Source organism: Syzygium oleosum, unplaced genomic scaffold (genome assembly GCF_021117445.2).
Source record: "Syzygium oleosum isolate NSW1041296 unplaced genomic scaffold, Sole_v2.1 Sole_v2.27, whole genome shotgun sequence".
Classification (NCBI taxonomy): Eukaryota; Viridiplantae; Streptophyta; class Magnoliopsida; order Myrtales; family Myrtaceae; genus Syzygium; species Syzygium oleosum.
In genome coordinates this window covers 2,242,089-2,268,837 of record NW_026607511.1, presented here as the reverse complement: position 1 = coordinate 2,268,837, position 26,749 = coordinate 2,242,089, and the positions used below count along the sequence as shown (strand labels likewise).

The following is a 26,749-nucleotide window of genomic DNA, read 5'->3' as shown; positions in this document are numbered from 1 at the left end:
ACATGGTGAAGATAGAGTTAACAACTAATTAAAGTTCCATTTTATCATATTCCATTAATTTCCGTTAAATTTTACCGTCAAATTGCTGAGTTGGATGACACGTGACAATTGACAGGTGTATCGGTTTGTGGTTTACAGGTGTACAAGTTTGTGATTCTTCATGGTATTAATCCAATTTAACAAAAGGTAAATTTGTCACAAGTGTACTAGTTTAGGGTTTTTGGTGGTCAAAATATTAGTTTTTGGTAAATTTGTCATAGGTGTACCAGTTCAGGATTTTTGGTGATAAAAAAATTAGTTCGGGTAAATTTATCATAAATGTACCAATTTGGGATTTTTTGTGATATTAACCCATAAAATTACTTGTTCTAAGAAAATAGTGGAGAATCTATTTATACGTTTTCAGTCGAAACGGCGCGCCTCAAAATAGTAAAGGAAGCCTCATCTCTTCGAATTTGCCCCGTGCAAATTTACAATGCAGGGGCCGACCGCTTCGAATTCAAGGGCATTTGTCAACGGGGAAGGAAAAGGCCCCAAATCGAAGACTCCGATCGGTCTAACCGATCTTGAACTTGGACTTGCTCGAAGCCCCTAATCTCCTGATTTAGCTCGCGCTCGCCGAGGAGGAGGCTTTCTCTGCTGCTCCTTTCCAAAGAACGGTGGTATCTTGAGTCCCAAAACGACCCACAGCAGGCTTTTGTTTCGATTCCAGAAGCGATCGAGTCGAGGACATCCGCCAAGGAAAGGTTGGTGTGCTTTCCGAATTACATTGGTCGAGTGCGTTTGAATTGTTCATCCATAATAGTCCATGTCATGGTTGGAACTGAATTCCAGATTGTAATGGTGGGAGAAGATGAGGAGAGAGAGTATTGGGGTTGTTTGTGGGAGCGTGATGGAGGAAAGTATTTGGAGCGCTTGCGACTTCCTCCTTTGATGGTGAGTCAGAACCATGAAGCTGATGAAGTACGTGGGGGCTTTAAAGTTATGGCTTGATTATTGCCGACAGAGTCCCTCTAGTAACTCCCATGACTAAGGAGAACAAGAGATACTCGCAGACGAAACGCTCCAAGATGTGGCACATCTATGGAGCAGAAGCCAATGGCCGCTTCTTCAGCAATCTCATCAGCAAAAACGGCGAGCCCAGCAGTACTGTTTCTTCTGATCCAGCTGTGTCCGACTCATAGGAGCTGCTGCATAGTTCGACTGCTGATGTTCTATTTGGGGGGATACAAGCAAGTTTACTGACAGATGGAATGATACAAGCAGCAACATTGGGATACCTGCTGACCATGAGTTCTGGAAATTTTATGGCAATTCAGTTTTATAATTATTGTAAGACTCATTATTGTTCTAGTGATGTCATTCATCCATTTTGTAAGGCGAAAAGGTGAAAGACTAGCCCTCTTGTTGAAACTTCCTTTTGTGTTATTGATGGCTTGCAAGATTTATCCTCTATACGACCTTCCTTAGAATCTAGAGACCACTGCATATTTCATGAAAACAGAGTTGGTGCAGGACATTCTTTCTCTTCTTTTCTGTGACGACCTGAATGGTGACAGATATTACTTGAAGAAATATACTTAAAGTCTCTGTTATAGATCAACTCTCCATGTGAGCAACAGAAGATAAGGATTGCCTTTGACCTTTTACTTTATCGATCCCATGCTCCGCATGAGTTCGATTTATACTTTGTCGAAAAAGGACGCAATATGCTAAGAGGTTGAAAATTAGGCACACACATACTTGGAATTTTGGAAGATTCAATGTCCAGGTGTAATGTTCGCTGCTCTAAAAAAAACATCAGGAAGTACATCCCCATTCAATTACTTGCAGCAGAAAGGTTTGCTTTCTTTGATCTGATTAACTAAACAAAACACAGTGAAGCAGAGCGTTTTCTATGGGCATACCAGAGTTTACGCCCAAGTCTTGACATTCCTTCTGAAAATGAAGACTTTGAGTTCAATATTATCAATTCCAATGAGCTCGAACACACAGACATCTCCTTCGTTTAGAGAGAGTATGATCTTGGAGAAATGAGGTGTCTCCAGTGCAAAACTTTGCCGGCGCTGTTCATCTTCTCTCCGGCTACTAGAATTCATCCCCTGAGCACAATTTGTGTAATAAGCTGTAACGTCTGAACCTAAACTAGTAATATGGCATTTAATTGCAGAAGAAATTCATTTCTGGAATGAGAAGTTTAAAAACAAATGAATGCTGGAGGAAGCTCATTAAGAAGAACACACATGGAATTGAATGGATGAAAAGATAAACAATCTGTCAGTTGATCGAAATTGTATCAAGAATAATGTTAGAGGTGTACTAAGACTCAAGTCGATAGAATTGATTGACAAAGTGACATGTAATAAGTATGGGCATCGCCATTAGACATTCAGCCCACTAGTTAGAAGACTTGACCAATGAGCGGATCGGTGCAGGAATTAGGCGTAAAAACTCTTGCCAAAACTTGCCGATCATTAAAATAGCTAATGAAACAATTCCTCAAAAAATTGATGGGGTCCGAGCTCTAACTCTTTAGCCGTGAATCCCGCATCTCTACGGTGATTAAATTTTAGTTGAAAATGTGAAATTTCAACGTTGCTATTTTGGGTAATATTCATGATTATTTTTGTTCGATTTCATTCATTGTTACATAAGTTGAAAAGGTGAAAGACTAGTCCTCTGATGGAACATCCTCCTTCAATGTCTCTGATGGCTTTAAAGTTCATCCTTAATTATTTCAGTTGTGTGATTACTAGACTTTAATCCGTACCTACTGCTGTATTGATCACAAGAGAGCAATACTTATTAGAAAATTGATTTCGGTTGAGTGGTCACCGGGAAGGACTTGACTGCATCTGACTCAAAACGTTTATGATTTAATCACTTTTTCAAAATTTAGAACTTGATTGTACGTTAAGCGAAAGGTTTAACATTTTTTATGCGATTTCCTCGTGAAAAAGAAAAGAAAAGAAAAGAAAAGAAAAGAAAAGAAAAGAATGGATCGACATTTTCAATTCGCTTGAATGAGAAGAGAGTTGAAGAGAAAAGAAGGAAATGGGATTGCTTAAGTAACTTATGAAAAAAGAGGATGGTGCCGATTTAGGCCGTGATGCTGAGTTGGCAAACTATGAGAAAATTATGTTATTCACCTATTTATAATCAATTAGCAAACGGTTATCATATTGCAAGTCATTTTATTCACGGTAATAATTTATGGGGGGCCTACCTTCAGGGGCCCACGTGTCTAATCCGTAGCTTTTTTTGGGCGAAGAGACAATTCTAACCCTGATTTTTTTAGCATCCACGCAAGAAATTTGTTACCATCGTTTATTTCTTAACAAAAAACGGACGTCCTTCACTTCTTCTGCGAAATCGCGATTTTATTAAAGAGAAAGAGGGAAATTGGAAATAGAATCTATTACCTCAATAAATTTTTTCATCTCAAGCTTTTGATTGTGCCTCAGTAAACTTCCGAATCTCTGTATCGCTTGCATCACCTGCCATTCCCTCCTATTAGCGACAATACAAGTAATAAAGATGAAAACTTTAGAACTCATGGTGCTTCAGGTGTTGGACAATTTGAGAAGCAGAGGCAAGCGGAAAAAATAATGGATGAGAACGACGTTAATGGGATCTTACCAATTTTATGGGCATTTGTTTATGCTGATAACTTTTGTATAGTTGTGTTGAGATCACCCTCCCAGTTTCCTTCCCACTCGTGTCTAAACAGTGTGGCATAATGTAGTTCTGGTGTGCTTGGTGTACCCTTAGAAAAGATCTTCATTTTCGGGCACTCTTCCACTTTGATACCAACCAAGGATGGAAACCTAAAGCTACAACTTACGATGGATGAGAAGCATTCTAGGCTTGGCAGATGTTGGAGTGTCAACCATCTTAGCTTCCCAAGAGAAATCACTTTTCCTTCATCATCTCCATCGTTCATTACCACTTCTTTCATTCTTTCACATCCTATTATAGTCATTTCAGTGAGATGCACCAAATTTATGAGCGCTGAAACTGTCCCTAGATATATCAATCCAGAGGAATTCTTCACCACTAACTTCGTCAAATTCCGAAAGGATGTCGCGGCTGGAAATAATGTTGCCAAACTGGCACAATCCCAAACCTCAAATTTGTCAATACTCTGAAGAATTTTTGCCACTAAATAGTCTTCTCTCCAAACACGCTTTAAGTTGTGTAGCTTGCTTAACTTAAGTTCTCTTAAATTTTCAAGCACCGGATATTTTCCCTCATCAACAAGCCCTTCATCAGGGAATATATCTTCAAAAGAACTACAGAAGACCTCAAGACTTTGTAGGTTCTGAAATCTCCGTAGGAGGGATATGGGAGGAAAGACCGCCTTTTCATCATGAAAGCATGCCAATGTTAGTGCTTTTGGCTTGCCAAAGATGTCATCAGAAATTTTTTCATTCTGTATCATTGGAATATCCTTATCGACTAATAAAAGTCCCTCTAAGGTGGGAATGCCCTGCAAAATTGCCAATACACTGAGAGAAGTAAATTCAACAAGGTTCAGCAATAAATCATGTGCTCTGAGAGGTAAACTTAAGTCTGTTAACTCCCATGGAAGGTGGCCCTGTTATTACATTTCATTAATCTCTAGAGCCTTGCATATGAGTCTCAAGCTTCTAAAGTCGTGCTACAAAATGCAAACTATAAACAAATGCTCCACTATGGCCATCCGCCCACCAGAGTAAGCTGTGCGCCCATACTAAAATGATTAGATAGAAAGGGAAAGAACTGTATTGGCATAGGAATGATCAAACAAACAAATGAAAATCCATTTTACCCAAAAAACATCAAAAGAAAGATGGTCATCATGCTACGAATTGAAAAGGAATTGCTCAATGTCAGTGCCCGATTCTCAATTTAGTCCATAGGAAATTCACATTTTTGATTCGCATTGAAAATTTTTAAGAGAATTTTTAAGTAGAGGCGGTACGGCAACAACCTTGACCAAATTCATCTTTTATTAGGAATATCTTATTCTGTCAACAAAAAATGCAGTTCTTTGAAATTTCAGGTGATGAGATGCACTGATAGTGTTACTAAAAACATTCTAGGTGTCCACATATGAAAAGTGTGCTTAAAGACGTTAGAAATATTTTGTGTTATCGACAAACTGTTAGGCAAGGGATATCATGTTTTCTATAATATCATGATATGACTTGACTATATAGTGGACATAAGACTAGTAAGTGCTTTAAAGAAAAAAGTAAAAACCAAGGGAGAATAGTTGTAATCATACCCTCTCAAATGAAGAGTGTGCTTCTTGGTTTGAAAGGTCCTGTTGATCATCTCTCTGAGCCCATTTGTTCATGGTCGCAGCAAAAGACAACATGTTTAGTTTGTCACAATGAGTCACTCGCAATTTCTTCAAGAATGGCCAATTCAAAGTAGGCGAGTTAGGGCAAAAGCTCTTGAGTCGTGGCATATCATGGAACACCAGAGAGGTCAGTTGCGGGAAAAGAACTTGATTAGTAGTCGAGTGTGGAGTGTCATCTCCCCTCACGACTATTTCCTCGATCCCACAAGACTCCACTCGAAGCTTCTCAAGTTGGGTTAGACTTGTAGCCACCCAATGCGGAAATAGATTTTCAAGGCTCTTACAATTGTCAACCTTCACTTTCCGTAAATGTTCAAAAGTGAGAGTATTTCGAGGACTGTCGGTCCATATTTTGCTTAAATTGTCCATGTGGGAGAGAACCATCGACTCAAGCCCAGGAAATTGTACCTGCCATATTGAAAAAATGATACGATAAATTTGAATACATTGAGTTATGACCTCAAAGAAGGAATTTCCAAACTTCCCTTCCTCTCACAAATCATAACATTCTAGAACTTGTTCGTGACACAATCCAGGAGGGGTTGCTTGATGCTTTCATTTCAATCGACTGATGACTAAGGTCGAGTAAATTGCATTGGAACAAGTATCAAATGCGGTGCGACAAAATAAATTACCTTCTGTCCGTACCACCCGTTAATGCTCATGCATGAAAAAGATAGGAGAATATTTTTCATTGAGTTATGACCCAAAGAATGCAATTACGACCTCAAATACCTAATGAATACTTTTGCAATTTCCTATCATTTTATTTTAAGGCAAGTTTCTTACACAAACAAGGATCCCTAGGTAAATGCAATTAGTCTTCAAGAACAAATGAAACATGTTATGCCAAAATAGTTTGTGATACAAAAATAAAAATAAAAAATGAAACCATTCTATGAGCTGCTATGAATTGTTCATTTAAGAGTCTGTATGGAAATTTCATTTCATTATGATAAAATTAATTAAAATACGACATGCTACAATCTCAATTACCAAATGCATATTTCCACAGTTCCCTATGTCCACATACCATGGAAAAAGATAAGTTTGTCATACAAGTATCGAATGGTCTACCGAGATATCTGCGTTAGTCCAACGATCCCTATGAGCACATTATGTTTTTTGCAGAAAATCAACGATGTTATGAGCTCTTATGACTTGTCCACTGAGATGCGAGTATTGACATTTTTTTATATGGTTTCGGTAAAATTAACGCAATTACGACTTATCACTACCAAAAAACAGAATGACTATTTCCATAATTCCCTAAATCCATTAATATTCTAAATTGAGGATTATTATGAGTTTTGAAATATTTTAAAAAATGTGGGGGATACCTTATATTCGACAAATAAATAAAATAACGTTATTGCAACTTGTCACTAGCAAACAAATCAGGTGACTAGTTTCATACTTCTCTATCTATTAGTATTCTAAAATGAGTATTATGATGTCTTTTTGAAGTATTCCAACATATTAATGGCATTAGAAGTAAATGCACAACTAGTAGTAACTCTTATCGTTAAAGAGTAAACAGAAGTATGGATGCTAGTTATGATGAAACGTTCTACTCAGACATAAGAATAAAAAAAAAAATTGGGCAGAAGCGTTAGAATAAGAAAAAAAAACTCAAGCATTTCCTCCGTCAGAAAAGAAAGCAATTGTTAGAACCTGTAAAGAATCAGTAACAAGACAGGAGTGATGGAAAAAAAGACTAACCTGAACAGTTGGTATGTGTTTATTGCCTTTCTAAGAAATGATGAAATTTAAAACAAATTTGGTAAAGATATTTGCTCGGGTTCTCTGAATTCAATGAAAGTAAAATTGAAAATTGACTTGTATTCTTCGAAAAATTATATGGTTGTGTGTACATGTATTTCCTTGTTATTCTACTTCGACGGCAACCTCTCCTAAATTCAATTTATAATCAATAGTACACTGAACATTCACTTTTAATTGGCTTATTTGACATTCAATACTGGTAACGCCTTCTCCCTCTAATTTTTGGAAAGTTTCCGTGATGACTTCCTGGAAAGTTCTCTCAATTTGAATATTAAAAAACAAAAAGTTGCTTGCAATTGGTTTGTAAGGTAACAATTTGGAAAATTGTCCAAAAAGAACTAAACTTATTGCATTTGTGCCAATTCAATCTTAAATTTTTCAATTTTGTCAATTTAGTCTTAAACCCTTTGACGATTTGCCAATGAAGTCATTCCGGCCAATTTTGGCTGAAAAATCGCTCACGTGGCAGTTCAGTCAACACCAACCGTCTTACGTGGCACTACCGGCAATGTGACATGGACAAATTGAATCAAAATGATGTCATTTTGCATAATTTTATGAATTATTTTCCTTTTTGTGTTCGCTGTTCATCATCTTCCTTAACCCAATCCCATGCTTTCCTGTTCAATCTCTAAGAAAAGTTTCGCTTCCTGACTAAATCGGACTCAATCTTGGATCTGGTTGCATTGCACCAGAAAATGAAGACTTCCTTCTGGCAGGTACGCTAGAGAGTGCTTTCCGTCACATTGTCTTGCATACAAGCGCTAAATTTTTTTGCGCTTCAACTTGAAGGTGACGAACTCGAACTTGAGTTGATTTACCATCCGTTAGTTGTATTATATAGTAGATTGAAATTAACTCATGGAAAAGGGAAAAAAAGAATAGAAAAAAAGGAACTTGCGAGTTGATCTCGGGGAGCATAATGGGTTTAAAAGATATAGATCAGAACACCCAAATCGTTTTTTAAAGACTTTTAACCTAACTCCGTGCCACGACGGAGCTCGAGCCCTCCAGATCTAGCTGCTCATGGTCGACGCTGCGGCAAAGATCGAGTCCTCCAGATCTAGGGCTCAAGGTCGATGTGCGGCAGATCTCGCAATTGTCTGGCTTGGTCGAGATCATGAAGACGCCGAGCTCGACGGCATTTCCAAACAACAATGGAGGACAGAGTAAGAAGAAGATTGGTTTAAGAAGAAGATTGGTTTGCTTTTTTGCTTCTACGTTCAGCGAAGATGGAGGACAAAGAAAGAAGAAAATGAATAGTAATGTGGAAAAGAAGGAAAGAAATAAAATTAAAAAAAAACGAAAGAGAAAAAGAAAAATATTCATAAAATTTGAAATTTTGCAAAAATTGTCCACATTAGCGCTGGTAATGCTACATAGGATGGCCAGCGTCCCCGTCAGCAATTACCAGCTAAAATTTGACCGAAATGACTATATTGACAAATCATCAACAGTTTTAGGATTAAATTGACATAATAAAAAAATTTAGGACTGAATTGGCATAAGTGCAATAGGTTTAGGACTTTTTGGACAATTATCTCGTAACAATTCTTTGATTTATTTGCTTCAAGTTGAAGATGCAATTGGTTTTCAGTTGACCTTCTTCGAGAAAACTAATTCTCGGTTTGCGATTTCAGTGATTGGGAAGATTTCAGTTTAACCAATTTGTGAATGGGTTTACAATTATGAAGTTTTAGTTGGTGTTGACACCAAACTACAATATTTTATAGCCTGTAATAGGTAACCAACTTCTTATCCTTGATTGATACCTTGCGTCGAGGATTTCGGAGGCAAAAACAAAAGAAAGAAAGAAAGCGGATTTTGCATTGGACTGGAACTAAAATTGTTTCTTGTGACGCATGCAAAGCACCATTCTACTTCCAAATTCCAATCACTGGCATTCCATTTGTACTTCCGTTTGACACGATGATTAATCTAAAAAACAAAAGCATTGGATAATGAAAAAGAAGACTGACCTGTGGAGTGAAAAGCGAAGGAGTGTGGTGGTCAATCTCCATCAAAGATTGCCAAGTCAAACTTCTCATGTTGGGGCAATGGGCAATTGTCAGATATTCTATTTTGGGACAATCCAACGTATGATTATTCACCGAGAGGAAACTAGTCAAATTGGGCAAGCATTCCAGCTTCATCGTATAGAGTCTCCGGAATGTAATCTTCTCCATTGAGCTTCCCTGCCCTTCTTCCTCTGCGATCACTCCTTCCATCTGACCACACTCCTTTATTTCCATCTGCCATAGATTGGCAAGGCACCGAGCCATCGATGGAGTGAAAGCATGTCTCAAGTTACCACAATTATAAAGGGTAAGACCAACTATAATATTGAAGCGCAACGTTCCTTGAAGATCGTTGTTCCATAGTCGCCTCAACTTTGGTAGATTGACCAAGTGTAGAGACTGTAACCTAGGCAGCACCCGAGTGCTTTCCACTTCCTTCAATCCTTCAAGATCGAATATTTCTTCCAGCGAATCACAATCGTGCACCTGCAATCTTCTCACGTTGTGTAAAAGAAGCATCAATCTGGATGGAATAACATTAATAAATGATGGACATTTATCCACCGTCGGTGATTGTAATTGCCAAGATAACTTGATGGGATTAAGTTCGCTGTGCCATTTTCCAATCAGCTCGGGGAATTCAGACAGCCGCAAAAACTTTATTCCAGCAACCGTAGCCTGTTAGAAAAAGCACCATTAAATGTAAACGTCTATTCAGCACAAAGAAATTACTCTATTGGTGATGAAGACCATCCAATGGCACAGAATTTGGTAACCAATGCATACCATTTCTTCAAACATATTTTGGGTGGTGATGTTGAGGTCTCCCTTCCAAAACCAAGCTTCCGTTGATACTTGTACTCTCTCCAGCTTTGGCGCCTCTATTGGTCCCCTAGAAAAGAACTTCATGCTGGGACATCCACTCACAATGACATCTTCTAAGAGAGGGAACTTCAGAGTGTATTTAATTGAGCTAAAACATCTCAACCCTGTCAACCTGTGACATTCCGAATTTCGGCCCATAGTTGGGATTTATAAAACGTGTAATTCGTCAGTGTGCTTATAGTAAAATCTCGCCCGGGAACTGATCACTCTCGGTTATTGTTTTAAAATTGAGATTTCGCTAGAATCGCGCTCGATCGAATTTGGCCGTTATTTAGACCCCGAACTTGACAGTCGATTTTCGGGAATTTCAGGACGAAATAGATTGGACGGTGTCAATATTATCGTAGCCAGCGTTGAGATTGTCAGGAATAATGGAAAAAGGGGAGTTTTTGACCGGGTGCGAATTTGGACTAGTAGACCTCCCTCGATATAGTTTGATTTAATTAATTCCGCCTTTGTCCCTTTTTATATGCGAGGCTTATTTTGGACCGGTAGATCGCTTTCGATTTTGAATTTGGGTCATCGGATCGCATTTAATATTTGATTGAAGTTAAATTTTTTATTGTTTTCTCTCTCTCTCTCTCTCTCTCTCTCTCCCCGGTCACCTCCCCCTGCGCACGTCTATCCCTTCTCCCCTGTGTCAGACCCATCCCTTCTCCTTCTCTCTCTTCCTTTTTCTTTTTCTTCTTCCTTCTTTCTTCTTCTTCTTCCTCCTCCTTCGTCACTCGATCGTGCGCCGCTCGCCGCACCAGCCCGACGCCGACCGAGCTCGCCTCCAAACTCCCCGGGCCGCCGCCGCTCGCCGCTGCTTCGCCGCCGTCGCCCGACCGAGCCATGTGCCGCCGCTCGTCGCCCGCGACGCGCTCGTCGGCCTTGTCCGCCCGTCGCGCCCCTGCCCACGCCGCACGCGAGCAAACGAGCCTTGCCGCCGCGGCCCGCGTGGTCCGGCGTTGCCCGGCCATCCGCCGGCCTGTCCTCCGTCGCCCGGCCACCCGAGACGCCGCCGTGCCGCCTCCGGCCGCCGCGCGACTTCCTCTCCCCTGTTTCTCTCTTCCCCGACGCCTTCCCCTGTTTCGGCTCCCAGCTTCGTCGCTGCCGCGAACCGCCGTTCCGGCCGCCGCTGCCGCCTCCGCCTCCGCCACCCGCCTCCCCTCGCCCACCTCCGCCGACCTCGCCGCTTCCCCTTGGCCGCCACCACCTTTCTTCCTCTCGTTTTTCTTCCTCCCCGACGCCTCCCCGTTTTGGGCTCTCCCGGCACCGCCTCGACCAGCCGCCGCGCGCCGCCGTACCGGCCGCCGTCGCTGCCCCGTCTACCACCACCTAGCCCCGGCGACCCTGCCCAGCCAGCCCGAGAGTGCCCCGAGCCGTGGCCGAGCCCGCGCCCTTGCTCGTTCGGTTCAGCCGAGGGAGGGGCGTCACTGTTCATTCCGGGGGTACTGTTTCATCCGGGCGTCACTTTGTTCATTCCGGTACTTGTTCATCCGAGGCCCGTCTTGTTCATTCCGAGTATCGTTCATCCGGGCCCGCTTGTTCATTCCGAGTACTTGTTCATCCGAGGCCCATTATTGTTCATTCCGAACACCGTTCATCAAGGCCCGTTATCTGTTCATTCGGCACTGTTCATCCGGCCCGTTTTTGAGCCCGTGCGGGTTTTTCCCGAGCCAAATTGAAGTAAGTGACTTCCTAAACCCTATCTAGTACTTTGGGTATTTTATGACTTGTCTCGGGTTTAGAACGGTTAGAGCGTGATTTAATTTAATTATATTATGATATGATTGTGCTAATTGGATTGGATAAAATGATGTGCATGATTTGGGTGATCGTACGTGGCCGACTTGAACGTCGGGTTTGTGGATTGACGTGGTGAGTTGTGAATATGGATGGTTTAATGCAATTGGCGTGAAATTGATTGAATTGAATGGCGTGTGCATGCCTGTCGATTATAAGCCCGGATTGATCGGAGGGCTACGGACTTGGGACGTGTTGACGGCGGTCCGTGTGAAGGCATGAATGGCCGGTGTGCCAAATGGATGCGGGCTTGAGACGTGTTGACGGTGGCCCGTTAGAGGTGTGTTGGACCGGGACGTATTTACGTCGGTCATTGGAAATTGAGCCCGGATTGATCGGAGGGCTACGGACTTGGGACGTGTTGACGGCGGTCCGTGTGAAAGCATGAATGGCCGGTGTGCCAAGTGGGCTTGAGGCGCGATGGCGCGGCGTGAGAATGGACTGAGGCGCAGTGGCGCGGGTCGTGAGAAAGATGTTCGGCCACGCATGCGAATTGAGTGATTGAATTGGCTGGTTGAGCGTGTGATTGAATTGGCTGGTTGAATTAGTTGGATTGATTGAGTGCAAGTGTGGTTGGTGTTTGAGCGGTTGTGATGTGCTATTTAATTACTATTATTGTATTATCACGTTGTGACTAACGTGTAGAGTTGGCATGGGCTTGATGACGAGGTAAGTACAATGATGCGAATTTTATATATTATGGGGTAGATTGCATGTACGACTTGTCTGGGTACGCATTGGCCTACGTGGGGTATAGGGGGTTGCTTATTGAGACTCGTTCTCACGGTTATTATATAACCACTTTCAGATCCGCGACCGTGATCGACTTGAAGAGGCCGCCAGAGTACTACAGGGATTGAAGGATAGATCAATTTACCCTGTCTTTTGAGTACCTTTTGTAGAGGAGATAAGTTTGTCAACCACCGCCCCCTTTTGAAAATTGTGGCTTTAAATTTGGTAGCCTGGATTACTTGTTTTGTATTAATGACTCGCTTTATGAAATTATTGTTTCGTGCTATCCTTTTGTCATCTTGTTAGTTGTCTCAGGTTGTTTTATTTTGCTTCCGCTTGCGTAGTTCGTTTGGGTCGGCGACGCGTCCTGGGACGTCGCGTTCAATACGACCGTGGAAGGGGTGTCGCGAGCCCGTTGGGGTTCGGGGCGTGACATCCCCGTTGAGTTGGTATCAGAGCAAGGTCAGCTCGATCCCAGTGGTCGAAACCTGGAGTGATAAGGAGCGATGACTTTGGGGTAGCCAGTTAGGGAGATTTGTGTGCAATGCGTACCCCGGATGTGTGATTGTGATTTGCTAAGTGATTTTTATGCAATAATGTGTGAGGTGCGGGTGCGTCGGGACTTGAGGTAAGTGCACGAACTCGGTTGACTGAGATTGAGTGTTGTATGTGATTGGCTGCCTGCTTAGTGAATTATTGTTGTGATTCGCTGCCTAGGGCTTTAGACTGGTAGAGTTGGCCTAGGTTTTTAATTCCTGCGTGGAACTTAGCAGGTGAGCGTTTGTGAGAATCGGTAAGATGAGCAGTCGAGGTCGAGGTCGAGGTAGAGGTCGAGGTCGCGTAGCCCCGTTAGCTGGAGTTATGGAGGATCCTAGGGTGGATGAAATCTGGAGAGCGCTCGAAGAAGCAGGAATATTATCGGGTAGACAGACGGGGGAAAGAAGTGCTAATGTCGCCGCTGCAGCTGCCAGCGAGATTGTTGGGAATAATGGAGATCAAGGGAATAATGTAATTGGTGGAAATCCTGGTCCAGTGCGAGTAAATGCGATCAGGCCAATGTCCAAGCTGGTCGAACAGTTTCTGAGGTTGAAACCCCCAAAGTTTGATGGGAGAGGTGACCCCGAGGCTGCACCGAGATGGGTAGAAGAGCTAGAGAAAGCTTTTGAGGTGCTGGGGTGTACTGAGGAAGAGAAAGTAACCTTAGCAGTCTACCAGCTTCAGGAAAATGCCAGCGATTGGTGGAGAGCCACCAGAGGTCAAGTGTTCCCCGCTGGTACTGCCCCAAATTGGACCGTTTTTACCGAGACCTTCAACGGCAAGTATTTCTCGGAAAGTGCCCGAGAACAGAAATTGGCCGAATTCATGAGACTCCGCCAAGGTCAGAGGTCAGTAGATCAGTATGAAGCCGAGTTTGCAAGGCTGTCCAAATTTGCCCCCAGAATGGTGGAGGACCCAATGGACAAAGCTAGGAGATTCCGGGATGGGCTGAAACCGGACCTTCGCAGTCAGATGATCTCATTGAACTTGAGGGGCTATAACGAGATATATGAAAGGGCCCAGGCAATTGAGCGAGATCAAACGGATCGGGCCGCCGCTTCTGGATCGCGGTATGCCCCGACTAGGGATGACCGTCAACTTGGGAAAAGGCCCATGGCAGGAAATAGTCGCTTTGTCCCTCCCGTTCGGAGGAATATTGGGAAGCCAAACCGTTATCAGAACGCCCCATGTAGGCTATGTGGAGGAAGGCACTGGAATGGACCGTGCCCAAATAGGAGCGGAGTCTGTTTTGTATGTGGCGGAAGGGGCCATCAGATGAAGGACTGCCCCAACAATAGGCAGGCCGGGTCACCTGCACTCCTACCGCCGCCGCCCCGGAATGGAAATCAAACTAGAGCTATCCAGCCGGCCAATCAGAATAGGCCGCCGGCCCAAGGCCGGGTGTATGCAATGGCAAGGAGGGAGGCTCAGGACGCGCCTGGCGTGGTCACAGGTACTGTCTCTCTCTGTGATCATGCTGCATATGCCTTGTTTGATCCGGGGGCGTCGCATTCATTTATATCTGAGCAGTTCGTTGAATTATCTGGGATTGAGCCGAAATCGCTTGATGTTATGCTGTGTGTTACTACTCCACTGAATGATAAAGTGCTGATTGCGTTTGGATGTCCCGATTGTAAGATAGTGATCGGTGATAGGGAAGAAAGGATAGATTTGGCGGTTTTATCTATGCATGACTTTGATGTGATTGTCGGTATGGACTGGCTAATCAAACAGAGAGCTGTTATGGATTGTAGTAGCAGGATGATCCAATTTAATCCGGTTGGACATCCTAGATTTGAGTTTGTGGGAAACCGAGGAGGAACCTCGATCCCTTGGATTTCGTCGCTCGAGGTAGCCAAGCTTCTGAATGAAGGGTGCCAAGGATTTCTGGCAAATGTAGTTGATTCGACGGCTGGAGAGCCGAGGCTAGAAGACATAGCCGTGGTGTGCAATTTCCCTGATGTTTTTCCTCAGGAATTGCCGGGACTGCCACCTGATAGAGAAGTGGAGTTCGTGATTGAGTTAGCCCCAGGAACGGAACCAATCTCGAAAGCGCCCTATAGGATGTCACTGTCTGAATTGAAGGAATTGAAGGTCCAAATGCAGGAGTTGCTAGATAGAGGCTTTATCCGCCCGAGTGCGTCTCCATGGGGAGCACCGGTGTTATTCGTGAGAAAGAAAGATGGATCTTTGAGGTTGTGCATAGACTACAGACAGTTAAATCAAGTGACCATTAAGAATAAGTACCCACTACCAAGGATAGATGACCTATTTGATCAGTTGCAAGGAGCATCGATGTTTTCAAAGATCGACTTGAGGACGGGGTACCATCAACTGAGGATTAAAAAGGAGGATATCCCAAAGACGGCATTCAGGACGAGGTATGGGCACTATGAATTCACGGTAATGCCGTTTGGACTGACTAATGCCCCTGCTGCTTTTATGGACTTAATGAATCGGGTATTCAAGGAGTTTTTGGATCAGTTCGTCATCGTCTTCATAGATGATATTTTGGTGTATTCAAAGAGCCCCGAGGAACATGAGGTACACTTGGAAAAGGTTCTACGAACGTTAAGAGAGCATGCACTGTATGCTAAGTTTAGCAAGTGCGAGTTTTGGCTGAACCGAGTAGCATTTCTTGGGCATGTAATTTCCGGAGAAGGAATCTCCGTGGATCCGGCAAAGATTGAAGCAGTGATGGATTGGCCGAGACCGACGACGGTTACTGAGGTTCGAAGCTTCTTAGGATTGGCAGGTTACTATAGACGATTTGTGGAAAGATTCTCAGCAATAGCCACTCCATTGACAAGGTTGCTTAAGAAGGAGACTAAGTTTGAATGGACGGAGAAGTGCGAAGTGAGCTTTCAGGAGTTGAAGCAGAGATTGACGACTGCGCCAGTGCTAACGATCCCTTCAGGACCGGGAAGATATGAGATTTATAGCGATGCTTCGCTCAAGGGATTGGGATGCGTGCTAATGCAACATGGAAGGGTGGTTGCTTATGCATCGCGTCAGTTAAGGCCTCATGAGATGAACTACCCAACTCACGACTTGGAATTGGCAGCAATTGTTTTCGCACTTAAGATTTGGAGGCACTATTTATATGGAGAAAGGTTCCAAATTTATACGGACCATCAGAGCCTCAAGTATTTATTTTCGCAGAAAGAATTGAATATGAGGCAAAGGCGTTGGATGGAGCTTTTGAAGGACTATGACTGTGATATTTTGTATAATCCCGGAAAAGCCAACCGGGTAGCGGATGCTTTAAGCCGGAAATCGAGCATCGCGCAATTAATAGTCAAAGAGTGGATTTTATTGGAAAAAGCGCGAGACTCAGAGTTTAAGTTCGAGGTAGGACGCCTCTCCAGTTTGGTGGCAACGTTAAGGATTGAACCGGAAGTGCAAACCAAGATTAAGACGTTACAGTCTACGGACCCTGAGATTCAGAAAATTCTGGAGATGGATGGCACTAAGAGGAAATCGGACTTCCAAGCGTCCGAGGACGGAATTCTTAAGTTTCGAGGACGGTTGTGCGTGCCAGATGATTTGGAGCTTAAGGAAGAGATTTTATCGGAAGCTCATAGGAGCAATTATAGCATTCATCCAGGCAGCACGAAAATGTACCAGAACCTTCGACAGCATTATTGGTGGAATGGAATGAAGGTGGATGTAACCAAGTATGTGGCCAAGTGTTTGACGTGCCAACAAGTGAAGGCACAGCATTGTAAACCTGGTGGGATGTTGCAACCGTTGGAAATCCCAGAATGGAAATGGGAGCATATTACGATGGATTTTGTAACGGGATTGCCAAGAAGCCAGAGGGGACACGACTCTATTTGGGTGATAGTGGACAGATTAACCAAGTCGGCGCACTTCCCGGGCAAGGCGAAAGGATTTTGAGCTAGAAAGATATGCAGATTTATATGTACGGCAGGTAGTCCGATTGCATGGAGTACCGGTATCGATCACTTCGGACCGTGATTCCCGGTTTCATCGCGAATTTTTGGAAAAGTCTCGCAATTGGCCATGGGGACTAAGTTGCAATTCGACGGCCTATCATCCTCGGACGGACGGCCACGTCCGAAAGGACGATTCGAGACATTGGAAGACATGTTGCGAGCATGTGTTTTGGATTTTAAAGGTGGTTGGGAGGAGCAGTGCATTTAGTCGAATCGCCTATAATAACAGCTTTCAGCAGAGTATTGGGATGGCGCCGTTTGAAGCACTTTATGGCAGAGCGTGTAGAACACCGTTGTGTTGGGATGAAGTGGGGGAAAGAAGTATAACGGGTCCAGAGTTGGTTCAACAGTCGGTAGAAACAGTAAAGATTATCCGGGAAAGGCTAAGAACGCTCGGGCCGTCGGAAAAGTTACGCAGACCGAAGACGTAGACCGTTGGAGTTTCGAGTTGGCGACCATGTGTTTCTTAAGGTCTCGCCGATGAGAGGACTATCTCGATTTGGCAAGAAAGGGAAACTAAGTCCAAGGTATATAGGCCCATTCGAGATTTTGGAAAGGATTGGGATGTTAGCATATCGTCTCGCCTTGCCGCCGAATTTGTCGCAAGTTCATAACGTCTTCCACGTGTCAATGTTAAGAAAGTATGAACCGGACCCGACCCACGTGCTTTGAACTACGAGGAAATAGACGTGGACGACGAGTGTCGTACGTGGAAAAGCCGGTTCGGATCGAGGACGAGAATGGAGCGAGTGTTGAGGAACAAGACAATTCCGATGGTTAAAGTGATTTGGGAACACCATGGAACCGAAGGTGCGACGTGGGAAAGTGAAGAGTTGATGCGACACCAGTACCCCCATTTGTTTGAATAGTTGGGTTAGATTGTAAATTTCGAGGACGAAATTTTTGTAAGGGGGGAAGAGTTGTGACATTCCGAATTTCGGCCCATAGTTGGGATTTATAAAACGTGTAATTCGTCAGTGTGCTTATAGTAAAATCTCGCCCGGGAACTGATCACTCTCGGTTATTGTTTTAAAATTGAGATTTCGCTAGAATCGCGCTCGATCGAATTTGGCCGTTATTTAGACCCCGAACTTGACAGTCGATTTTCGGGAATTTCAGGACGAAATAGATTGGACGGTGTCAATATTATCGTAGCCAGCGTTGAGATTGTCAGGAATAATGGAAAAAGGGGAGTTTTTGACCGGGTGCGAATTTGGACTAGTAGACCTCCCTCGATATAGTTTGATTTAATTAATTCCGCCTTTGTCCCTTTTTATATGCGAGGCTTATTTTGGACCGGTAGATCGCTTTCGATTTTGAATTTGGGTCATCGGATCGCATTTAATATTTGATTGAAGTTAAATTTTTTATTGTTTTCTCTCTCTCTCTCTCTCTCTCCCCGGTCACCTCCCCCTGCGCACGTCTATCCCTTCTCCCCTGTGTCAGACCCATCCCTTCTCCTTCTCTCTCTTCCTTTTTCTTTTTCTTCTTCCTTCTTTCTTCTTCTTCTTCCTCCTCCTTCGTCACTCGATCGTTTCTGCTTCTGCTCGCACCAGCCGACGCCGACCGAGCTCGCCTCCAGCCCCGTCGCCGTCGCTGCCGTCGCCGCCGTCGCCCGACCGAGCTGTGCCGCCGCTCGTCGCCCGCGACTGCCGCTCGTCGGCCTTGTCCGCCTGTCGCCGGCCCTGTCCACGCTGCACGCGAGCAGCAACTTGCCGCTGCGTCCGCCGTGGTCCGGCGTTGCCCAGCCATCCGCCGGCCTGTCCTCCGTCGCCCGGCCACCCGAGACGCCGCCGTGCCGCCTCCGGCCGCCGCGCGACTTCCTCTCCCCTGTTTCTCTCTTCCCCGACGCCTTCCCGTTTCGGCTCCCGGCTTCCTGTCGCTGCCGCGCGAACCGCTGTTCCGGCCGCCGCCCGCCTCCGCCACCCGGTCTGCTCCCCTCGGCCACCTCCGCCGACCTGCCGCTTCCCCCCTTGGCCGCCACCACCTTTCTTCCTCTGTTTTTCTTCCTCCCCGACGCCTCCCCTGTTTTGGGCTCTCCCCGGCACCGCCTCGACCAGCCGCCAGCAGCCGCACGTCCGGCCGCCGTCGCCCTGCCCGTCTACCACCACCTAGCCCCGCGACCCCCGCCACCGCCCCGAGAGTGCCCCGAGCCGTGGCCGAGCCCGCGCCCTTGCTCGTTCGGTTCAGCCGAGGGAGGGGCGTCACTGTTCATTCCGGGGTACTGTTCATCCGGGGCCCGTCACTGTTCATTCCGGGGGTACTGTTCATCCGAGGCCCGTACTGTTCATTCCGAGTACTGTTCATCCGGGGCCCGTTCTTGTTCATTCGAGTCTTGTTCATCCGAGGCCCATTCTTGTTCATTAGAACACTTTGTTCATCAAAGGCCCGTTCTTGTTCATTCGGCCTTTGTTCATCCGGCCCGTTTTTGAGCCCGTGCGGGTTTTTCCCGAGCCAAATTGAAGTAAGTGACTTCCTAAACCCTATCTAGTACTTTGGGTATTTTATGACTTGTCTCGGGTTTAGAACGGTTAGAGCGTGATTTAATTTAATTATATTATGATATGATTGTGCTAATTGGATTGGATAAAATGATGTGCATGATTTGGGTGATCGTACGTGGCCGACTTGAACGTCGGGTTTGTGGATTGACGTGGTGAGTTGTGAATATGGATGGTTTAATGCAATTGGCGTGAAATTGATTGAATTGAATGGCGTGTGCATGCCTGTCGATTATAAGCCCGGATTGATCGGAGGGCTACGGACTTGGGACGTGTTGACGGCGGTCCGTGTGAAGGCATGAATGGCCGGTGTGCCAAATGGATGCGGGCTTGAGACGTGTTGACGGTGGCCCGTTAGAGGTGTGTTGGACCGGGACGTATTTACGTCGGTCATTGGAAATTGAGCCCGGATTGATCGGAGGGCTACGGACTTGGGACGTGTTGACGGCGGTCCGTGTGAAAGCATGAATGGCCGGTGTGCCAAGTGGGCTTGAGGCGCAGTGGCGCGGGCAGTGAGAATGGACCTGAGGCGCAGTGGCGCGGGTCGTGAGAAAGATGTTCGGCCACGCATGCGAATTGAGTGATTGAATTGGCTGGTTGAGCGTGTGATTGAATTGGCTGGTTGAATTAGTTGGATTGATTGAGTGCAAGTGTGGTTGGTGTTTGAGCGGTTGTGATGTGCTATTTAATTACTATTATTGTATTATCACGTTGTGACTAACGTGTAGAGTTGGCATGGGCTTGATGACGAGGTAAGTACAATGATGCGAATTTTATATATTATGGGGTAGATTGCATGTACGACTTGTCTGGGTACGCATTGGCCTACGTGGGGTATAGGGGGTTGCTTATTGAGACTCGTTCTCACGGTTATTATATAACCACTTTCAGATCCGCGACCGTGATCGACTTGAAGAGGCCGCCAGAGTACTACAGGGATTGAAGGATAGATCAATTTACCCTGTCTTTTGAGTACCTTTTGTAGAGGAGATAAGTTTGTCAACCACCGCCCCCTTTTGAAAATTGTGGCTTTAAATTTGGTAGCCTGGATTACTGTTTTGTATTAATGACTGCTTTATGAAATTATTGTTTCGTGCTATCCTTTTGTCATCTTGTTAGTTGTCTGGGTTGTTTTATTTTGCTTCCGCTTGCGTAGTTCGTTTGGGTCGGCGACGCGTCCTGGGACGTCGCGTTCAATACGACCGTGGAAAGGGTGTCGCGAGCCCGTTGGGGTTCGGGGCGTGACACAACCCATCAAGCTCCATATACTTCAATTGATTGAAAGCCAGCACAAGCCCCTCCTCACCTCCCTCGTCACAAATGACTTCTGTCAACTTTTTACAGTTACTTATCCTCAATTTTGTGAGTTCTACCAAATTTCCAACTATTGTCGGTGTAAACATATTGGATGACCCATCACAACGTGACACATCTAGAGTCTTGAGGTTTTGAAAGAATCTTGAAAAGGGTAATATTACCTTTTGCTCATGACTTGGACCTTCTATGGCTTTCATAATGATGCTTAGCTCTTCTAGATAAGATTCACATACAACCAGCTTTTCCAAGTTGGTTAAACTTTGAACAAAACGATATGTGGATATAGCAGATTCCTGCGAGCAATGATGAAGCTCGAGAACTCTAAGCTTGCAGAAGAATTCTCCATCATGAAAATGTCCATTCCATATCTTCATCCGTTCGAATAAATCCAATTTTAACTCTTCTAGATTTGGGAATGCGCCCTGAGAAATTAGTCAAATCAGAATCTGAAACCAACTTAGTTAAAAGATTATTCATGTGCTATGGTATAAGTCTTGCCTGTCGTGCACAATAACTACGTTTTAAGATGTTGAGTCTCATATGATTACTGGAAGGAAATGCGCCCTCATGCAATAGACATTATCACCAATCTTTTATATTGGACTTGTACCCATATTTGAACTCAAGTAAATCCCTACATTCCCATTTTTATAGATACATACCTCGTGAAAATAACTTCTCCATATAATCACAATTGCACAAATTTAAGAGATTAATGTCAACAAAAATGTCACATCTTTCCGTTTTTCAGCATAAAATCAGTCATCTTTACATAGTCCAAATTAGATAACACAATTGCTCCTTGGTAACATCACACCACATGCCACGTATTTGAAATCTTCATGGTACTTAAAGAGAGAGCTGAATGATCGGAATTAGCCTAAACCTTTTTTTAAATCAACGGTTTTGCATTGTGTCAGACATTGACAAGAATGTTCATTCAATATTTGAAGAACATACGATGTTTCCATGTAGTAATAGTTCTATGGATTCAAGGAGAGGCATACAGTTTACATCTTCGTATGTATAGCTACTTGTATGAGATGCTTGGTTGTGACCTTAATCAACACTTCCAATAATCACCATCGAAGCAAAACAAATAATCTTGGGTCGTACCTTTTCTATCAAGAACAGAGGTTGTTTATGAAGTGGCATCTCATTATTAGGTTGCGAAGCAAGTGTCTCCACTTTGTAACAGCCATGTACCTCCAAGGTCTTCAATGCTGGCCAACGTAAAGCATGTGTTCCTGTGTAGATGCACTTCAACTCTTTTAGATGCTTAAGCCGGAGGGAGGTTAACTTTGGGAAGACAGCCCCAAGAACTAGTCCTTCCTTCTCGATGAGTTCCACAATTCCACATTCATCGATCTCTAACTCCTCAAGTTGGATTAAATCTATCGCTATCGAGGCTGGAATTAGAGAGGTGAGGCTCTTGCACATGGCAGTGGTAACAGAACAAAGACACTGGAATTTGACTTGGCTGTGGAGTTCCTTATCCCATACACACTTTAGCTCTGGTAATTCATATAAGTTTAGCTTTTTTAACGGAAAATGAGCAACGGGATGTCCATCTAGAGGATTTAGCCGCTGAAGTTTGAAAACAACTTCAAGCGAACCACAATGTCTTACCCCCAAACTTTCCAGGCTCTTGAGCGGACCAAGAATGCAAGAAGGAACGATGTTCACTAGCTTATTGCATCCATAAACACCGAGCGATTTCAGTTTGTGGAAAGACTCTGCAGCAACTTGATTGTCCCATATTCTCTCAATATTATCCATGCCACTGATGTCTAATGTCTCCAAGCTAGGAAATGCAACCTGCGGTATTCGCTCACGAAATTAGTGATTTTGTTAGATTAAAAGTTCATGAAGTTCCATTACATACAGAAGAGCTTGACGAAGAGTGTTAGCATTAGAAAGAAAACGATGGAGATACTGTGATTAAAAGGGCGACTAATCATTCATCAAAAGGTGCACTACAGAAGTAGCTGCTCGCACTAAACCTTGAAATCAAATTATGAGTTTCTTAATTGTGGTAAAGAAAATTTACAAGATGCAAGGAACTGCATGGACGAAGCGTTGGTCCTGACAATCTTGGTCTATAGATTGGGGTCGTCTTATTAGATGCGTTCGTGAACGCATCCTCATCTTGCAAAGGACATACCAAAGATTGGACAGACCGCACAAAGCAATAAGACAAACAAAGCTTTTTCGTTTATGTTTTGACATATATTAGTCTCTCCATATTTTTTAGAAATAAGTGTATTAAAAGTCCTAAAACTTATCACGAAAGTACAATCGAGTCCTAAGGCTTTCAAAAAGTGCAAACAAGTTATAAAACTTGTCAAATTAGTCCAATCAAGTCCATCAATTAATTGCACTTCTTAAAAGTCTTAAGACTCGATTGCATTTTCGTGACAAGTTTTAGAACTTAATTACATTTTTTGAAAGTTTTAGGACTCGACTGCACTTTTGTGATAAGTTTTAGGACTTGATTGCACTTTTTGAAAGTTTAAAGACTAATTGCACTTCGTAACAAGTTTTAGGACTTTTAGTGCACTTATCCCTATTTTTTAAGGACAGTTCAAAAGGAAATATGAAATATTTGAAAACAAAAGGGACGATATTCCTTAATCTTGGTGGACCTTAATTTTGGCACGGTTGGTTTTGTTGTTTCTCCATGATAACTATGCTATTTCGATAAAGTAATTGTGGTTAATTTGTCCATATTAGCAATATTCATTTTTCATTTTACTTGTGAGGATTTGTGGTACCACACCGCCAATTGTTCTAAAAACTTAAGCAGCTATTATTAGAATAGTTGGCAGTGGTTCCACAAAAATCTAACACGGTATTAGAGCAGGAGGTCCTAAGTTCAAATCTTTCTAAATCCCTATTTGTCTCCCCAATTACATATTTACACGCTTTAGGTTAAGGCCAAAGTCTAGCATACGCATGAGAGGAAGTGTTAGAATATTTAACTAATAAATCACGTCTTCATTTAACAGCTTAAACTTTTAGAACAGTTAGTAATAGTCCCACAAGATTTCACATTACTAAATTTAGTTTCATGTTTCATTTTAGACGAGTTTAACTTCAAAATTAGTGTATTAATCCCCATAGTCTCTTTGTTAGCCCTTTAGGTTTCTATTAATTTTACTAATATACTAAAATTAAAAACGTGCAATACAAATAATGTTACGATTTCTTAAGTTATAATCTTTAATATCTCTAAAATATACGTGAAATATGTCAAGGACATCATTACTTCCGGTTAAAGTCGATATAAATTAATTTTATTCAATATTATATCCCTCTAAAGCAATTAAAAAGTCAGGCTAAAACAAAACAATGAAAAACGGGATTGCTTGGGTCAAAATGAACAAATCTTAACTTTTATCATTTTACACTTGAAAGAACTCAATATACTCAATTGATTGAACTTCCCTTTGAAGATTCATTACTTTTTTACCGTGTTTGATGATCCAATAGTTAGATAACATTTGTAGTTCATACAACTAACTAAGTCCAATTATAGAAAATAGTCCTAGATATCTCATTAAAGAAGATTAAAAATATCTAATAAAGTCAACATATCAATCCTATTGAAGGGCACATTTTCACAGAATAAGGCAGATCTTGCAAGTACAAATGAAGTCACATGCGTCTCAAAGGCCCTTACTGCTTTCCTCTCAATTTTTTTCAATTGTTTTCTTGCACATGCTTGCAATGTCCATGCCATACATGTGAAATTTCTGTGAATTTTAAGTTTTCTTGTTAACATCGAAAAAGCTTTTGGAAACCGTACGGGTGTCATAAGAGATGTTCATCCATATTTATGGAAACTATTTTCCAAAGAAATAATACGTAAGAAATTGCAACTCATACATGTCTTCCACTTTGAACACTTACACTTGCATGCTACTCTTTTTTTTTATAAATTTTTTCTTGGTATGGCGAATATAATTTCACAATAATTGTCTCTCTCGCCTCTGTTTAATCAATCAGCGAAAAAGAGACATTTCTTTTTTAGACTCAATTGCAAGAGGAAAGACAGAAATTTGTAACAAATGCCACCCTCGAAAAAAGGTTGAATGTTCATGGAAATATAAAAAGAAAAAGAATTCTGAGTTTAACAGAAGAAGGTGGTGGGACCACTGTTTGAGGGCAATTTAGTCAAGTTGTACTAAAAACTGTGCCTCCTCTTGCAGGTTGTCGGAATTGCCTTGCCCTAATTCTAAAATATTTTTTTTATTGATTATCACGGTAATTAAGGGTATTCCGTTTTCTAAATGATGAAAATAAAGTACATCGATCTATTATCATATTAACCACAATATTATAGTAAGAGAGTTTCTTTTTTATCCAACCAGCAAGTGATTTATCAAACACTGCATTTCCAAATTCAAACTCGATATCGGAAAACTCAAATTTTAAAATGAAATATGTATTTTGATTTACAGTTAGATATTGCAGACACATTTTCCGTATTTAGTTAAAGTAAATGATGATTTATAACATTTTATGAGTACTTATTACAAAACGATTGATCGTTGACATTGCCAAATAATGATGATCATTTCAAGTAATTTGGCTACGACAATATTTATGGATGTATCATCGTTGAAGAATTTTTATTGAATGGTCAAATGTGAAAACAAACTTTCTATTTTAGTTTTGAAATTGACAAAAAGAATTTTGTTTGTAGCAGTCCAATTTTTCAACACAACTTCAATTTTATTTTCCAATTTAATAGTGGATATTTGAGAACAAAATTAATCTTAAAGATCGCCTATCAACTCTAATACAAATAACATACATATACGTGTGTGTGTCAAACTTATGTGATTTTTTTTGTGTAACAGCCCGAATTTCGATGTAATTTCCGGGATCAATGAAATTGATATTATTTCGCATTTCATTTTAGTAAGTCTCACCCAGAGCTGATCACTCTCGGGATACTAACCAATAAGGTATGGCTAACTAGAAGATGGTACGTGGACCGGGGACCCTATCGCGAAAGGGATACCGATCACGAGAGACGCTGAGGAAATATTTTGGGCCAACGTGAGCCGATCTTAGGAAAGGTAACGGATTTGGTTTGGCCAAGGCCAACGATGTACGATTGGGACGCAGGTGATTCTGCAAGACCAAAAGTGCACGTGGTCAACCAGTCCGGAACTTGAACCTAATGATTGTGACCTCTGGAACTAATGATAATTTCTCATTCTCTCAATGATCGAGACCGTCACGATACGAATAGCCTTAGGTCGATACGCGTAACCTCTAAACAGCCACCCGTTAGTGAGAGACTCTGAAATTGAAAGTTTAGCGGGTTTTGTTCACGGAATTGGGCCCGGATTTCGGTATCGATTTTCAAAGGCTTAAGAGACTATTTTTGGGAATCTGACGTCATATTACGCTGGCCACTCACATGTGAAGTTAGTACGAGTAAAAATTGGAATTTCGGTCCGGGGGTGAAAAATTACGATTTTGCCCCCGGGATGCCAGCGTCGCTTTTCGAGGCCAAATGAGGTTATTTTTCGTGGCCGATGCCATTTTTGGGTGGCCACGCTTACCAGGAGTCATTTTGGACAAAAACTGGAATTTCGACAAAAATTGGAAAAATAATATTATTTTATTCCCGAAACTTTGACGTGGATTTTCGAGGGCTTGCGCGATGAATTTCGCGATTCCGACGCCATATTATGTTGGCCACGCATATATGGAACGCGTATGTGCGAAAATTGGAATTTCGGTTCGGGATTGGAAAATTACGAAAATGCCCCTAGGCCATTTTTGATTAATTCCGAAAATTGGATTTAATTTTGGGATTAACCAAGGTGAGTTAAGGTTAAACCAGGTCTGGTCAACCATGGT

The 26,749-nt window shown here is 42.8% G+C and overlaps 1 protein-coding gene and 1 long non-coding RNA gene across 2 annotated transcripts in view; one reads left to right on the top strand and one right to left on the bottom strand.

Annotated features, from left to right (window-relative positions):
• The first annotated feature begins 309 nt into the window (after positions 1-309).
• LOC115691308 (uncharacterized) lies at positions 310-1,453 on the top strand. The gene is made up of 2 exons (XR_008814565.1): positions 310-746; positions 835-1,453. It is a non-coding gene; the product is annotated as an uncharacterized LOC115691308 (long non-coding RNA).
• A 1,607-nt stretch (positions 1,454-3,060) lies between these two features.
• The window catches only part of LOC115691303 (uncharacterized), a 39,203-nt gene continuing 15,514 nt past the window's right edge, over positions 3,061-26,749 (bottom strand). The window contains 7 exon segments of the mRNA XM_056303407.1: positions 3,061-3,510; positions 3,640-4,489; positions 5,270-5,755; positions 9,112-9,828; positions 9,937-10,147; positions 20,804-21,291; positions 21,986-22,687. Of these exon segments, the coding sequence (XP_056159382.1) occupies positions 3,659-4,489; positions 5,270-5,755; positions 9,112-9,828; positions 9,937-10,147; positions 20,804-21,291; positions 21,986-22,687 (3,435 nt within the window). The 3' untranslated portion in view covers positions 3,061-3,510; positions 3,640-3,658.